Here is a 16,121-nt window from a genome sequence, read left to right on the forward strand (position 1 = left end):
CGTGACCTGGCTGAAGTCGGACGCCCAACCGACTGCGCCACCCAGGCGCCCCTGTTCTCAGTTTTTAAGAGTCTCTTATGTTTTGGCTCCCTCCCTCTCTAACCTCTTTCTTTTTCTCCTTCCCCTCCCCCATGGTCTTCTGTTAAGTTTCTCAGGATCCACATAAGAGTGAAAACATATGGTATCTGTCTTTCTCTGTATGACTTATTTCACTTAGCATCACACTCTCCAGTTCCATCCACGCTGCTACAAAAGGCCAGATTTCGTTCTTTCTCATTGCCACGTAGTATTCCATTGTGTATATAAACTACAATTTCTTTATCCATTCATCAGTTGATGGACATTTAGGCTCTTTCCATAATTTGGCTATTGTTGAAAGTGCTGCTATAAACATCGGGGTACAAGTGCCCCTATGCATCAGCACTCCTGTATCCCTTGGGTAAATTCCTAGCAGTGCTATTGCTGGGTCATAGGGTAGATCTTTTTTAAATTTTTTGAGGAACCTCCACACTGTTTTCCAGAGCGGCTGCACCAGTTTGCATTCCCACCAACAGTGCAAGAGGGTTCCCGTTTCTCCACATCCTCTCCAGCATCTATAGTCTCCTGACGTGTTCATAAAAGATTTTTAATGTTTATTTATTTTTGAGAGAGAGAGAGCAAGACAAGAGTGGGGGAGGGGCAAAGGGAGAGGGAGACATAAAATCTGAAGCCGGCTCCAGGCTCCAGGCTCTAGGCTCTGAGCTGTCAGCACAGAGCCAGGCGGGGCTGGAACTCACAAACCATGTGATCATGACCTGAGAGAAGTCAGAAGCTTAACCGACTGAGCCACCCAGGCGCCCCTATATACTTTTTAATTGACCTATTGCACAAGATCTAGTGGAGGGTCTATCTAATGACTGTAATTGAAGATATTGTAACTATGATGTGATGTAAAAAAATCTACGGGTTCTACTCGAGACTAAAGCATAGGTACTTATCCTACTGCCCCTGTGGTGCGTTGCCTACCTTCATAAAGGAAGGAAATGCTAAATGCCAATTAGAGGTTAGTGAAAATAAAAATGTAAAAATTTTTTTTGTCATCCAAATTTCACAGTAACTCTGAATTCTCTTTTCCCTGGTTAAGAATCCCTGGGGATAAAGTTGCCCCAGAGATCAACACCTCACTGGAGTCCCCACCCACGCTCTGGAGGCAGGAGCCTTTAGGCCACCCACACAGAGCTCAGAGCTGACTCTGGGTGGGGACCTAGTCCCGGCAATTTGGGGGGCAGGAGAGAAGGGCTCCTGAGCCCTTGTCGGTACCACCTTAAACACCCATCCTTTACTGTTGAGGGGCTTCTCAGCTTCAGAGCACCTACAAACCAAGTTTCAAATTGCTGATACCAGTGTGACTTCTCCCAAAAGCTCTCCTTTTCACCTGGTCAGATCCCTCCCTGGGTGCTCTGGGTCCAGGCTGAGCTTGAGTTTTTCTCATCTGCAAAAGAAATACCCATCTCATAGGAGTGTTCGGAGGGTTAAATGAGATAATAGCTGTGAGCTGTAAATTGTATAGCACCATCAAAGTTTGGGCTATGATCATTTTTGACGGTTAGTTCTTTGAGGGCTGAAAACTCCCTTCCCCGAGTATCTGGCACGCGTAAAGCACTCCATAAACACTTGTGAACTGAATGAAGTGCGCATTTGCACGTGGGCTTGGGTCGGCGAGAATCCGCTGCTTAAGGCGATCAGTGCCGGCGCAACACCAGCACGTCTCCTTGCTAACAGATAGTAAACGCCTTTCTGGCTCGGCGCCGAATTGCAACCACAATTCCCAGTGCTTCTTTCCCGAAGGACCCCCCAGACGGGGCTGCTGGGCCGAGAGCTCAAGGCCCACCCCCCAACTCAGTCTCCCACTCCGGCTTCCGGGCCAGGTAGGCGGCTGCCGGAGCGGCCAGGGGCCGGCCGGGGAGGGGCAGCGCGGGGACGCAGCGCAGCCGGGCCGGCCGGGAAGGTGCCGGCTGCGGGCCGGGTGGCGGGCGCGCGAGGAGGGGCCAGAGGGGTGGGGAGGGGCGGGGCCGGCGTCCTCGTCACTTGATAAAACGCCTGCGAGTCTCCAGAGAACAACGGGCTCATTCAGCCACCGGGAGCTGCCCGCGAGGGGGAGCGGCCAGGCGGAGTGCGCAGCTCGTCCCGGGGGTGGGGCCGGGCGCGGTGGCCGGAGGAGACTAAGGTGGCCGCGGCGGCAGCGGCGGCAGCAGCGGCAGCAGCAGCAGCAGCGCGGCAGCCTCGAACCCGGTCCCGAGCGCAGGGCGGCCGCCGCGGCTCCCTCTCCTCTCCACTTGCGCCCGCCCATGGCGGCTGCCGGGCAGCTGTGGCTGCTCTACCTGTCCGCGGGTCTCCTGCCCCTGCTCGGCGCCGCCTTCAACTTGGACACCCGCGAGGACAATGTGATCCGGAAAACTGGGGACCCCGGGAGCCTCTTCGGCTTCTCGCTGGCCATGCACTGGCAGCAGAAGCCCGAGGACAGGCGGCTGTAAGTTCCCCGACTTCCCACCCCCGCCAGGGCGCCGGCCTGCGCGCGAGCAGGGGCGAGGGCGCGCCGCGTTCCCGCCAGCCAGCCCTACCCGTGCGTCTGCCCCGCCCGGGATTCTGCCGGCCCCCGGGGGAGCGCGGCCCGCTGCTCGCCGCCCCGCCCGTCGCGGCGCCTCCCCCCATTTGGCTTTGGAAGCCGGAGGACCCGAGGGCCGAGCCCCGCGGACCCCGGCCCCGGTGCCAGGCGGGGCTGTCCTCGGCCCCGGGAGAGTTTACTTTTTTTTTTTTTTTCTTTTTAAACAAAAGTGCTTTCCGGAGGTCCTTCCCTCCGGGCATGTTTGCTGGGAACCCGGCAGGTGGCACGCTTTGCTGAGCTTCACGTGTATGTTTGGGGCGAGGGTGACCCGGGGTGTAGGGTCGCTGCATCGCTGCTGTGGGCTTGCTGGGAGCGTTGTTCGGAAAGATCCAGGCCTTTCCCAACCGCACACACTACCTGGTTTCCTTGAAGACTCGCGAGCCCGGCAGAAGTTGGAAAGCCACTTTTTATCCTGTCTTGCGTGGCTTTCTCTGAACGGCGGGCGCTTCTCTGGGAGCTACTCTTACACTCCAACTCCCCCCCCCCCCCCAAAAAAGATGAAATTGACCAAGCACCTGTTCTCATGACTAAGATCAGCTGAGAAAACAAGCCCCTATGAGTGGTGTTCCCGGTCCCCCGCCCAGGCCCCAAAGCGCCCGGCGGGGGGTACCTCAAGACACTTTGGGCCCCTGCACTGGGCAGGCCCAAGCTGAAAGGTTAAAGCAAAATGTCCGATCTGGGCTGGGGCTTTGCAAACAAGGTTTGGAAATGACCCCCCTCCCCCACCATAGCATAGCGGTGTTCCTCCCGGGAGAAAGTGGAGACTGGCACTGCTTAGCTTCTCCTTTTCTTTCTTAGCCGGTGTTGGTTCCCTCATGATCAAACTATTTAGGCTGGAGAGGGTTTGGGAGCTTAGTCCGCCCTAATCGCTGTGGGCCTTCATTCTTGATCTGTACTACCGAAAAATAAACTCACAGAAGGTCCCTCCTCCCTCAAGGCTTTTAGTGGAACCGAGGCCCTTCCAGGACCAACAGACCGGAGAAAGCAAAGTGCAGCCCCAGTAAAGAGAAGACTGTGTTTATGAGAGACGAATGGGATTCTAGAGCTGGAGGAAACCTTTTGATTTCTGAGTTAAGAACTTCAGACCTGGTGAATCTTAAAGTCAGGATTTTCTGATAACACCTGCTAGTGAAGCAAAGAAACTAGTAGGGGGTGGGGAGGCCCAGGGCTGGTGGTCTGAGGGCTGGCCAGCTGCTTATACTCTGCCTTCTTTTAGTAGAAATAATTGTCAAGCTGTAAATCTGAAATGAAAGGTGGTTTCTGTTACCTCAGTTAATGGATGACGTTTAGTGTTTCTGAATACTTAGTGTGTAAATGTGCTTCCACCCATATGGAGAGTTTGAACTGGTTAGTGCAGCAATGATTGTGGGCCAGCGGAGGGAATACGTTCTGCTTGGTATTCTCTTGACCTGACGCCTACTGAAGGTGATGGCTTCCTTGGAATACTTGTTCAAGCAAACAATGTGAAGGGGAAGTATTGGGGCAAGGAAATATCTGGGATGGAGACTTGCAAAATGTGACTTTAGCCAGGAATCTCTGTCACTACGCAGCATGCCTGCTAAAACTTGTTACTGCTGTTAGAGTCCCCTCCCCTTCTTTTGGGAACGTATTCCAGCTTCAGGAGCAGCTTTGGTCCTCCTGGGAAAACCACACACACAGGCCATAATCACATCAGTTGTCACCTTTGACTGTAACAGTTGTGGGTGTAAATAACAGCCAGTGAGATTGAGACCCCACAACTTCTGGTCCAGTGTCCTAAACTCTGCACTCTATAGAAAAGCTCAGTAGGAGTATTTCAGGGAACCGGTGAGAGAGGCCTGAGCTCATATTCCTTCTGGGCCATGTAGCAGCTGTTAATTTATTTTGAACCTTAGTTTCTTTATCTGTAAAATGGAGCTATTACTGCTTAATAAGGTTATTGTAAGGATTAAGAGATAGCACGTACAGTGCTCAATTCCTGCCTGGCATGGGTACTTGCTGACTAAGTGGCTGTTAGTGCTGATAAATTTAGAAGCACTAATTCAGTTCCTACTATGTGCCAGCTATTGGACTGGTGTTAACCATTCTGATTGTGACTGCCAAAGAGCAAAGCCAAAGTTTATTGTAGGTGGCGTGATGGATATCGTAAACTCTTAAGTTACATTTATGAAACCTGTGTTCAAAGCAGTTTAACTTTAATTGGTCATAATTAGACTGATAACAAAAAGTGGATTTGCTGACCAAGGGACTTCATTGAGGCAGGAGAAGTAAAGATGTGTGGGAATATCAGATGAATGCACTGTTATCGAAACTGTCATAGATTTTTGTGACTTAAATTTTCTACAGTGTTATTGAAATATTTAACACCAATTTGAACTCAAGTTAAGATTTTATAACAGAATAATGTATCTGAGAGCCTTGGAACACGTTGGGTGTTCCCAGGACTTTGGGGACTATAAAACTGACCTAGAGACTATAAAACTTCAGTCACGGTTTTAGGCTGTGAATTAAGGAAGTTTGAGACTCCAAACGATGATGAGATAGTCATCTGAGTTACCGAGGTCAGGGTCTGCACTCCTTGGGATCTTTCATTTCTCTTAGATATTTAAGGTTGAGTTACCACCCCTGCCAGGTAGATGGTGCAGGATGACACCTGTGGGTATGTCCGTTCTATGAATCATCACCCTTAGCTCTTCTTGGAAGAGACGGATCTATGTTTGACTATAAGGCAGAAACTAGAAGGAAGAAATCTCTAAGTGCAATTCTTGTAGAGCAGTTCTGGGTTTTTCCTCGTCCATTATCTTCTTTTGGGGAACTTTTTGATCCTCGTCATCTTCCAGAGGCTCTCCAGGCCCCTTGTCCCTTCTGACTCTGTGATGTTTGCTTTTGATTTTTCTCAAACTAGTGATGCTCCTGCTTTAAAAATCATTAACTAGAGGTCATCTAGTCCGACTGACTCCCTTTATTTATTTATTTTTTTTTTTTAACGTTTATTTATTTTTGAGACAGAGAGAGAGCATGAACGGGGGAGGGGCAGAGAGAGAGGGAGACACAGAACCGGAAGCAGGCTCCAGGCTCTGGGCTGACGCGGGGCTCGAACTCACGGACCGTGAGATCGTGACCTGAGCTGAAGTCGGACACTTAACCGACTGAGCCACCCAGGCGCCCCGACTGACTCCCTTTATAGATGAAGAAACTGAAGCTGAAAGTTAGGAAATGTCTAAAGTCTCACAACTGGTTCAGAATCTGAATAGAATCTGGATTTGAACTTGGTGTTTCTGACTTGTGCTCATGCCATCTCCTAAAGGAAAAGTCAGAAATGTCCTTCAGACCTGGAGGAATTGGCCGGCATCTGAGTTTTGGAAACGCACTGTGTTATGCTGATTTATTAAACTGCTTTCCATGTGAATCGGGGCTATCTGTTTAAGTATCTGTGCCTGGACTCTCTTCTAATTGACCCTTATCCAGCTGGCCTTGGATCAGCTTCCGGGTTCTTCTTTCTTTGCCTCTTATTCCCTCCCCTTCTGAAAAAAGCCCAGTGAGGGGTGACTGGAGCCAGCCAGGGCTCAGAGTTGCATCCAAGATGTGTGCCTTAGCGCTTGCTTTCTTGAGTGCATTCACAGTGCCATGTGGCCCAGGGCCAGCATCCAGGGACTGTGCTCGGTCACCTTGAGTCCTGAGATTAGAGAAAGCTCCAAAATGGGCAGGGAGACTTAGAGATCTTAGGACTCCGCAAGAAAGAGAAATAGACCAGTTTAATTTTAACACAGGTTGGTGTGAGACCAACCAGGTAATGACTTAGTGTTTGAAAAACAGATCAGAGTACCCATGGTATGAATAATTTGTTAAGAGTCAGGTTAAATGCTCTTGTAAGACTCTCCACATTTGTAAAGAAGCAGTTACTGTGTGTTCTTAGTTGTATTGTACTCTGTTTTAGCATAACAATAACATTAAGATTTAGTTTAAGCTTTAGTAACCAAATGGAACTCGAGCTATGGCACATGGTTACCCCGGGACCTGGGCTCCACATACTACTGTGGACAGAATTGGCCGGTGAATTATTTGGCACTTTCAAGAGGGATAGTGGAGACGTAATAGAAAATACTATTGTATGTTTAGCTGACCAGGTCAGTTTTATGTGGAACACTGATTGGTTCTCAGGCAGCCCATCGTAAGAAAGAACATAATCGTATCTCAGGAGCCAGTTTAAATTTCTCCATGAAAGCCTTTTGAGCCCAACCTACATTATAGCAATTTCTTCTTCCTTTGAATATCTGTAGCACTTAGTATCATGTGTCTGACAGTTCTGAAGGTTTTGTGTTTAACTGTTATCTACCATTTTCAAAGGATGAACCAGTCTCCCCAGCTGGATTATAGGTAATGTGAGGGCAGGGGTTTTATGTTCATTTCTTTGCCTGAGAGCACCTAGCATATGCCTTGAAAATACCATGTAGTCCTATCATACAGTCAGTGTAACTTGTGAAATCCACTCTTTCAGCTCAGAGTAGAGAGAGAGAAAGAAATCCCTTTATTTAACCCCTTGCCATTCCCTGCTCAAAGTAGCCCTTGGACTCTGCTACCCCCAAGGAAAGGGAGGCATAATAGGCATAATAGGCATCCAAGACCTTCATTCTTGGTTTTTGAATTTTCAAGGGTTCCTGTCCCAGCTAAGGGATTTTCAGGAGTGATTTTAAATTACATTTGATTTTTGCCTTAAAGGTGGCTGACCCACACTGCAGTGGCTTCTTAGGATTTGTTGGTTGTTAATAATGAGACTAGATAGAGATGATGGCTGTAGAACAAGATCCTGAAAGCACTTGGCAAGGATGTGCATGGGTCAAATGGGAGTAAGCATGTGAGGGTACTAGTGAATTGATGGCTAAAGCTTTAGTTATTCATGGCTAGTAAGGGAATCTTGGATATGTGTAACTCTAGGGGCCGTGGCGGGGAAGCTGTTAACTTCCTCCAGTGGGAGCTATAGTCTAGATCCCAGTTGTGATTTGGTTGGGACCTTGTGTCAGAAACAGAATTTGGACGGCTTCTCGGGAGGGTGGTCAAGACTCAGCTGCAGTAATGGGCACCAGGGGCAAGGCCAGCCCCCGTTCTTTCTTACCCTTCTGTGTTTGTGTACAACTTGAAAATCAAATAACTTTATATTTGCAAGGAACCTTAGGGATTTTTTTTTTTTAAGTTTATTTGGGAGAAAGAGTGTGCATGTGTGTGTGCACAAGCAGGGGAAGGGCAGAGAGAGAGCGTCCATGCATGCATGCAGGAAAGAGAATCCTAAGCAGGCTCTACGCTCAGCATGGAGCCTGATGAAGGGCTTAATCTCAAGATCATGTGATCATGACCTGAGTCAAAATCAAGAGTTGGTCACTTAACTGACTGAGCTACCCAGGTGCCCCAGAGTATTAGGGATTCTTAAACCTGTTGGCCATCAGGGTAACTTATATAAACATATACTTCTAGGCTCATCCCAGGTCTACTGTATGTGGATGTGATCCAAGAATCTGCTCTTAAAGTTTTCTAGGTTTGAGCCAGATGAGCTTTCCTTTTTTTACACAGAAGATAGCATAATGTAGTGGGTAAGAACAGATCCTAGAGCTATAGTTTAGTTCCCAGCTGGAGCCTAGAGTCAGCTGGGATGAAATTCTGCTCTGCCATTTACTAGCTATGACATTGTGCAGGACAGCTATAATTCTGCACCCGGTTCCAACGTATGGGCTTTTTTCCCACACACCACCAGTTGGGTAATCCTACAGTATCCAGTTGTGACACCATCTACCTGGAGATAGATTAAGGACTACCTATCCCACAGATTAAGGACTCAGTCCTATAAGACTGCCTTCTCCCTCTTCAGATGCCAGTCCCAAGTCCAGGTTGTCACTTGTGCTTGTGATGGATGAGCTGTCGATTGGAGGTTGCTATGACCTCTCTCCTTGGGTTCAATTAATTCGCTGGAATGGCTCACAGAACTCAGAAACATTTTACTTGCTAGATTGCCGGTGTATTATAAAAAAAGTACATCTCAAGAACAGCCAGATGGAAGGGGTGCGTAGGACAGGGATGAGGAAAGGGCGCCGAGCTTCCATGCCCTCTCCAGGTGTGCCACCCTCCCTTAAATTTTTACATGTTCACTAAGCAGAGGTTCTCCAAACTCCATCCTTTTGCGTTTTTAAGGAGGCTTCATCACATAGGCATGAATGATAAGTCATTGGCTATTGGTGATTGACCTCAGCCTCCAGCCCTTTTCCTTACTGGAGGTCAGGAGGGTAGGACTAGGAAGTTCCAACCCTCTAATCAAGCAGTTGGTTCTCATGGCAGTCAGCCCCCATCCTTAAAGTGTGGTCCAAAAGGAACCATGGATAAAGACGAAATATATGTATTTCTTTTTTAAATGTTTATTTTTGAGAGAGAGCCTGAGCGCCCAGGCAGGGGAGGGGCAGAGAGAGGGGGACAAAGGATCTGAAGCCAGCTCCATGCTGACAGCAGCAAGCCCCATGTAGGGCTCGAACTCACGAACTGCAAGATCATGACTTGAGCTGAAGTCAGACGCTCAACCAACTCAGCCACCCAGGCACCCCCAAACATAAGTATTTCTTACTTTAAATCACAATATCTAATCTGTCTATGCTCTCCTTACACAATTGTAAAGGAGGATAATTGTACCTTAGACTAGTCCTGGCCCAGAATAAGGACTTGGTGTTTGTTAAATAAATGTGGAAACCAAGGCTGTAAGGAGGTGAAGTGACCATGGCACGTTGTTGGGCAGGTTGGTTCTCAATCTACATCTTGCATCCTTCTTGGCCTGTGCAGCATGTGGTTTCTCCTTTTGGGTTTGAGTTTGATCATGGTTAAGTGTACATCCTCCCTTTAATTCCATTCTGTAGTTACCATGTTTGGAAAGTACATCTCCGAGGAACTGTGCCTCGTAGTCTTTTGGTAGCTGCCAAGCAGTAGATGAATACCGGTGTGGTTTCACTATGTGGAGGAGATCAGGAGGCAGACTGGTGCAGGGACAGTGAGGTGCTGGGCGGGCAGTGACTTTGTGCACAGGATACCCTTGGAGCGTGGATTGTGACGTTGCAGGATGCAGTTAATAAGGAACACCAACTGTTCGGTTCCAGATCTTCTCAGACCTCTGACTTTGGAAGTACCCCCTCATCCTTATCCTTGGGAGACTGGGTAATTTGCACTTCCCCCAGGGCAGGGTTGATGATGATTTATTTTCCTGGTCCTTTGGCATTAATGTATGGTAGGAAAGCTGGATCTGTTTGTGCAAAGCTGGGTCTGATTGTTCACAGTGAAGCCGCTTAACGTTGAAGAAACTTCCACGGACAAAGTGTGGAAGTAATGTTCTAGCAGATTTCTGTTTCTTTTTTTTAATTTTTTTTCAACATTTTTATTTATTTTTGGGACAGACAGAGACCGAGCATGAACGGGGGAGGGGCAGAGAGAGAGGGAGACACAGAATCGGAAACAGGCTCCAGGCTCCGAGCCATCAGCCCAGAGCTTGACGCGGGGCTTGAACTCACAGACCTCGAGATCGTGACCTGGCTGAAGTCGGACGCTTAACCGACTGCACCACCCAGGTGCCCCACAGATTTCTGTTTCTTAAGCTGGCACTTGGAATTGGAAATGAGTGATCCCTTGGAACTAAATTAAGAGACTAATTGTTAATTAGCCCTGAACTAGGACAGGTAGATTGGCTCTTCACAAGTGTCCGTGCCTATTAGCCTAATAACAGGGGGGAATGATCACCATCTAATCTGCTGCTGTCTGGCTTTTCTGGTTACAGGTAAAGAAGGCAAGACAATCCCAAGTCGGTTTACTCCATAGTTGGTGTGCATGTAGAATGACTTCTTTCACAGGCCACAGGGTAGCCCGGTCAGACCCCAATTTGCTCTCTCGCTGTGTGTCTGTGTCTTTCTCTCTGTCTCTCCCACACACATGCTGGATGCTAGGGTCAGTTACTGTTGTCACTTTGCCTAATCCCAAATTGGGAGAAAGACTTTAGAAAATGTTTAAGACTCTAAAACCAATAAAATTGCACAGAAGGCTGTTCTGAATTAGGGGGGTGGGGCGAGCGTTACTGAAGCAAGCGTGGAAGGCAAAAGCAAATACCATGAAGTCACAGATGTCCGCTCGCATGTTTATTTGCTAACCAGCAACATATATTTTGCGTGTCATACAATCCAAAGATTACTTTTTTTTGAAGAACCACTTCAGATATAGTATAGGAAAACCTTTTAGCAAAATATGCTTTCTAAGCCTGGAAGCATAGAAATAAAAATAAACTTTGGAATAATGTGAAAGGGGCACGCTGGTTAATGATATGAAGAATAAACGGAGCACAGAGTAATGCCTGTTTACCCGAGGTCTCTGTTTGCTTTGTTTGGTGATATCAATGTCACTGTAGTTTCTTCATTTTGTAAAGGACATCGATTTGTACTGAGGTTATTTTAAGCGTGGGTGTGGGGGGAAGTGTACAAATGATGGTAAACATTTCAGGCCCATAAGGGTAGGATGTCACTGAACTAGAAGTCTCTTGAGCCAAATAGCCTCTTGTCTTTGCAGAATTAGAGCCCTTCTCTTTAGGATATACTGCCATTGATAAAGCAGCATGATCTAAAGTTAGCAAGAGGATCCTCATCAAGGTGAGTCACAGCCAGGGGTGTGGGATGGTTATTCCTGGTGTGAATGGACTACTTGCTTGATAGCAGTGGGATTTTGAAGTCCTGTTTTTCTTTCTATTTGCTGAGGAGAGTAAGCAGCCCTTCCTGGGTCCCTTTCCCACTGATCCATCTGTCAGATGATGGTCTGAGCCCCCTCCAACTGGCAGTGTAGGACCCTCTCATGAGAACAAGGATTGTTTTGTTTTTTTTTTTAACTTTTTTTTTCTTTTTAGTGTTTATTTATTTTCGAGAGAGACAGAGACAGAATGCGAGTGGGTTAGGGGCAGAGAGAGAGGGAGACACAGAATCCGAAGCAGGCTCCAGGGTCCGAGCTGTCAGCACAGAGCCCGACGCAGGACTCGAACTCACAAGCTGTGAGATCATGACCTGAGCCGCAGTCGGACGCTTAACCGACTGAGCCACCCAGGCGCCCTGAGAACGAGGGTATTTTGAAGTGAAATGGACATGTTCAGAATTCTGCAAGCCTCTGGTGAGATTGGAGATCAGTAGGAAAAGGTGTTTAAAATATGTGGGGTGAGGGGCGCCTGGGTGGCTCGGTTAAGCGGCCGACTTCGGCTCAGGTCATGGTCTCGCGGTCTGTGAGTACGAGCCCCGCGTCGGGCTCTGTGCTGACAGCTCAGAGCCTGGAGCCTGTTTCAGATTCTGTGTCTCCCTCTCTCTGACCCTCCCCTGTTCACGCTCTGTCTCTCTCTGTCTCAAAAATAAATAAACGTTAAAAAAATTAAAAAAAAAAATATGTGGGGTGAAGAGAAGTGTTGAAAACCAATTGACTGGGGCTTAAGGAATCCAGCTTTGCTGTGACACAAATAAACCTAAGAGTTTTCAAACAAGGAGAAGCTTAAAGAGACTCAGATGTGATCAGGTGGATACGTAAAGACGTAATTCTAGGAAAATGGCACTTGCCCTTGAGGCCTTCTGGCTGCTAGTGGGACCTGGCCTAGGTGCCAACACTTAGGACAATATTCAGAAAAAGTTGAGAGGTGACTTAAAGAGCTGGGTAATGAAGAGGTCTCACATGAAACCACAAATGCAAGAGGTAGGCCTGGACACTGTTGGGCCTTTTAGAGGCTCAAGGATAGAGGACCTGGAGAAGGCGGGTACTGATTTAGATGATCCAGAGCCCAAGGGAGGGCTTTGGGGGCCAGCTGGAAAAGAGTTTTAATGCTTAGGACATGGTAAAGCCAATTCAGATACCATATTCTATCAGCCAGTTCAGAAAGAAATGTATCTTCTAAGCCTTATATTTAGAAAGGGCCCAGGGCTGCTACAGAGATTATTAACTGAGGGTGGAGACGTGGAGACGCCTCCTCACTCAGGATGATCCCAGGAGGTGGGGGCTGCAAGATGAGAATCCCCCAAGTTCCGCAGCACCATGATCCAGAAGCCGTCTGAGAAGGTTTTTCACTGTTGTAGGGTAAGAAATTGATCTTTTGTAAGCTCATTTATTTCTATGTGTGCACATTTATATATAACTGTATAGTTTGTTTCAACTAAAAGGGATTTTTTTTTCTTACTTTACCATGACAAGCAAGTAAAAACTTAGAGGTGAACGTGCTCTGGACGTCTAGGAGAAACCATAATCAACTTTTTTGGGGTTTTGCTATAGAAGTTGTAAGTTCAACAGATACTCAGTGAGCGTTTACTATGTATTAGGCACTGTTCTAGTGCAGGAGCTATGGCAGCAAATTAAATAGATAAAATCCCTGCTTAGTTCTGTTGGGAGAGACAGACAAATAGGGGTATTATGTTAGAAGGTAGTAAGCAGTACAGAGGAAAAGAAAGTGGAGAAAGGAACTGGGGGGTTGTTTGGCAGTAGGTCAGCCGGGGAGGACTTCACTGAGAAGGCAAAACTGCAAGCGTGACAGTATTGGGGGGAAAGAGTGTTTTGGGCAGCAAGAACACCAAGTGCAAAGGCACTGGGGCAGAAGCATGCCTAGCAAGTTAAGAACAGCAAGGAAGCCTGTATTTTCCTTGAAGGCAAATTGTGCAGAACCTCATAGATCATTGAAAGACTTTGGCTTTACTCTTGACTGAGGTGGGAAGCCATTGGAGGGTTCTGAGAAGAATATGACATGTTCTGACTTAGATTTTAAATGGTTTTCTCTAGCTGCTGGATTGAGCATAGGCTCTATGAGGGCAAGGATAGATGTGGTGATACTAATTAAGAGGCTCCTGTAATAATAAGAGATGATGGTAGTTTGGACCAACGTGGTTGCAAATGATTGGATTCTGGATCTGTTTTCAAAATGGAGTCAATAGGATGAAGCAAGAGAGAGAAGAAAACAGTATCTTCAGGGTTTTTGGGCTGAGCACCTGGAAGGATAAAGTTGTCCTATGATGGGTTAGGACAGAGCATAAGAGGAATGGATTTTGGGGGAAGAGCAGGAGTTTGATTTTAGACACGTTAGGTTTGAGAGGTTGAGACACCCCAGTGGAGGTGTTGAGTTGGCTGTTGAAGAAGTGTGAAGTTCAGTTGGGGAGGTTTGGGTGGGAGATACAAACAGTACAGTCCTGGGCCTCCTGGTGGACTGAATGATGAATGAGGTCAAGGGAGTGGGAATAGAGTCTAAGGGCCGAGCTCTAGGGTACTCCTGTGCAGGGGTTAGGGAGAAGGGGGGCATGGCTCGTAAGCAGGAGTAGATGTGCTCTCCTGGAAGTCACGTGATGAAGGCATGTTGGAGAGGAGATGATCCATCAGTTGTGTCAATGACACTGCGAGCTGATTACTGGGATAGCAGTGTGGAGGCCATCCGCAACCTGATCAGAGCACTTGTGGAGGTCTGGGAGCCATGCCTGGCTGGAGTGGGTTAGTGAGAATAGAAGAGGAATTGGAGACAAAAAGTAGGAAGTCAAAATTTTGTTGAAGAGGGGAACAGAGCAAGAACTGGAGGAGAAAATGGGGTCAAGAGGGAATTTTATTATTTTTATGGTGGGAGCAATTGATAGTGAGCTGGGCCATTGATGAGGATGATTGAGTAGAAAAGGCAAAGTGAGTGTAGGAGACGGGAGGGTTGTCAGTGTGCTAGCTGGGACCACAGCACAGGTGGCTCATCACACCACAGAGTAAGGGCGTACAGATGCAGGCAGGTGGGTTCTTGTCCTGGTGGGAGGCTGCGAGAGGTTTTTTTCTGGTTGCTTCTCATTTCTCATCAATAACAGTAGCTTGTTAGCCCAACGTTACTCAATACCTGTGTAGAAGTTTGCCTTGCAGGGCTAAGAACTCCATTCTAGAGATAGAGGAATGTGGGATTGGAATCCCCGCTTCTTCACTTTCTGTGGATTTGACCTTGGGCGGGTTGCTTGTCCTCCTCAGGAAGGTGGAGGTACTAACGGTACCTACCCCATAGGGTTGTGAAGAGGGAATGCAATGAGGATAAAGCTCTTGGCATAGTGCCTGGCACATCCAGTCAACATCATCTTTTACTGTTGTGGGCCCCTTAGCAGTAAAGGCTGCTGTAGCGATCTTGTCTGGACAGTCTGGCAGGCAGCAGATGCTCCTCTGGGGGGTTAGGTCAAAGGTGAAGTTGCCCCACGGGCAGGGCTGTCACCGGAGTTGGGGGCTGTCCGTAGGCAGACAGGAACTATAGTCTCGCCTTGAGGAGAAGAAAGGGAAACATGGGACTTGGAAGAAGGAAGAGAAAATGGCAACACATCAAAATCCTTTAGCCATCTCTAGTTCCTTGTGCTATATTTGAGCTGCAGAAAACTGCAGCTTTTTATTTTGTTCAATTCTTACAAGGCTCGTATTAGGTGTTGAGTGAACATCACCCATATGGGAGTATATGCAGCTCCAGGATCTGGAACGGTCTAGGATGGCGTAGTGCCCATGTGTCCATCATCCTCCCGCCGTAGGCATCAGGGCATCGGCAGGCAGGGATGTGCTGTGCAGGGTGGCAGTGAGCCAGGAACACAGCAGGAGTGCTGTCGCCTTGCTTCCTGCTCCTGGGGGCCTGGTTGATTGTCTTTGTAATCCTGGTTAACGTATCTAGCGTACCACGGTGTGTATCCAGTCAGAGTGACTTAGGGCCTCGTTGAATTGTCAAGAAGGTAGAAAACTAGACTAAATAACCCTTTGGGGTCTAAAATACTGCCAATTTTCAGCCTCTTCTCACAAGACAAGGGGTATAGGCTAACTAGGTAGCTTGAGGTAAATCTGAATCTAAAAGGAAATAGACTGTCTCTGAAATTATGCAAGAGGATGACTCATCAGGACCTTATCCTCTATTGCCCTGGGGTGTGCCACAAATTAATTACAGAACATCTCCCTGAGGCAGCATGGTGGGGAGTTATTAACAAAACAAACAAAAAAAAGGTTATCTCTTTCTAGTGCAGAATGAAATATATGTAAGTTTTTAACCTAAAACATGAGGCTTTAAAGACAGTTTAAGCTTTTAGGCATTTTGGGCTATGCCCCCGTGCATGTTCACCTTCTCCCTGGTCATTCACTGCTTTCGTGGAAATGGTTGAGAAGCACCCACCAGCCTCTTCTCTATAGAGGGACAGCTGAGACCTAGAATAGTGACAGCTAGATAATGGCAGTGAGGGCCTTGGCACACAGCTGCCTGATGCTTAGTCCCTCTAATGCTATGCCCTACACTTCTACCTTTTGGTGAAGCAGGCTGTTCTTGGAATTAATCATGTGCCACATAATCTTGCCCTTAATAGAGCAGTGTCCTATGTTTTTAAGTGTCTCTCTGGAATAAGGATAGCAAGTATATAGCCACTGTTGCCCTTTTACCCTGCTAATTGTGGACACTCCAAGTGAGCATGGCACTTCTTTCAGCCGAGTCTTAGAATTCTCC

General features: G+C 47.6%; 1 protein-coding gene across 2 annotated transcripts in view; it reads left to right on the forward strand.

Annotated features, from left to right (window-relative positions):
- Positions 1-2,138: 2,138 nt before the first annotated feature.
- The window catches only part of ITGA6 (integrin subunit alpha 6), a 78,600-nt gene continuing 64,617 nt past the window's right edge, over positions 2,139-16,121 (forward strand). For both annotated transcript variants that reach the window (XM_040475395.1, XM_040475396.1), the window contains exon 1: positions 2,139-2,509. In XM_040475395.1, coding sequence (XP_040331329.1) covers positions 2,328-2,509 — 182 coding nt within the window. In that variant the 5' untranslated portion in view covers positions 2,139-2,327. The remainder of the gene's footprint in view (positions 2,510-16,121) is intronic.

The sequence above is a fragment of the Herpailurus yagouaroundi genome, unplaced genomic scaffold (genome assembly GCF_014898765.1).
Source record: "Herpailurus yagouaroundi ecotype Mexico unplaced genomic scaffold, PumYag 140, whole genome shotgun sequence".
NCBI lineage: Eukaryota > Metazoa > Chordata > Mammalia > Carnivora > Felidae > Herpailurus > Herpailurus yagouaroundi.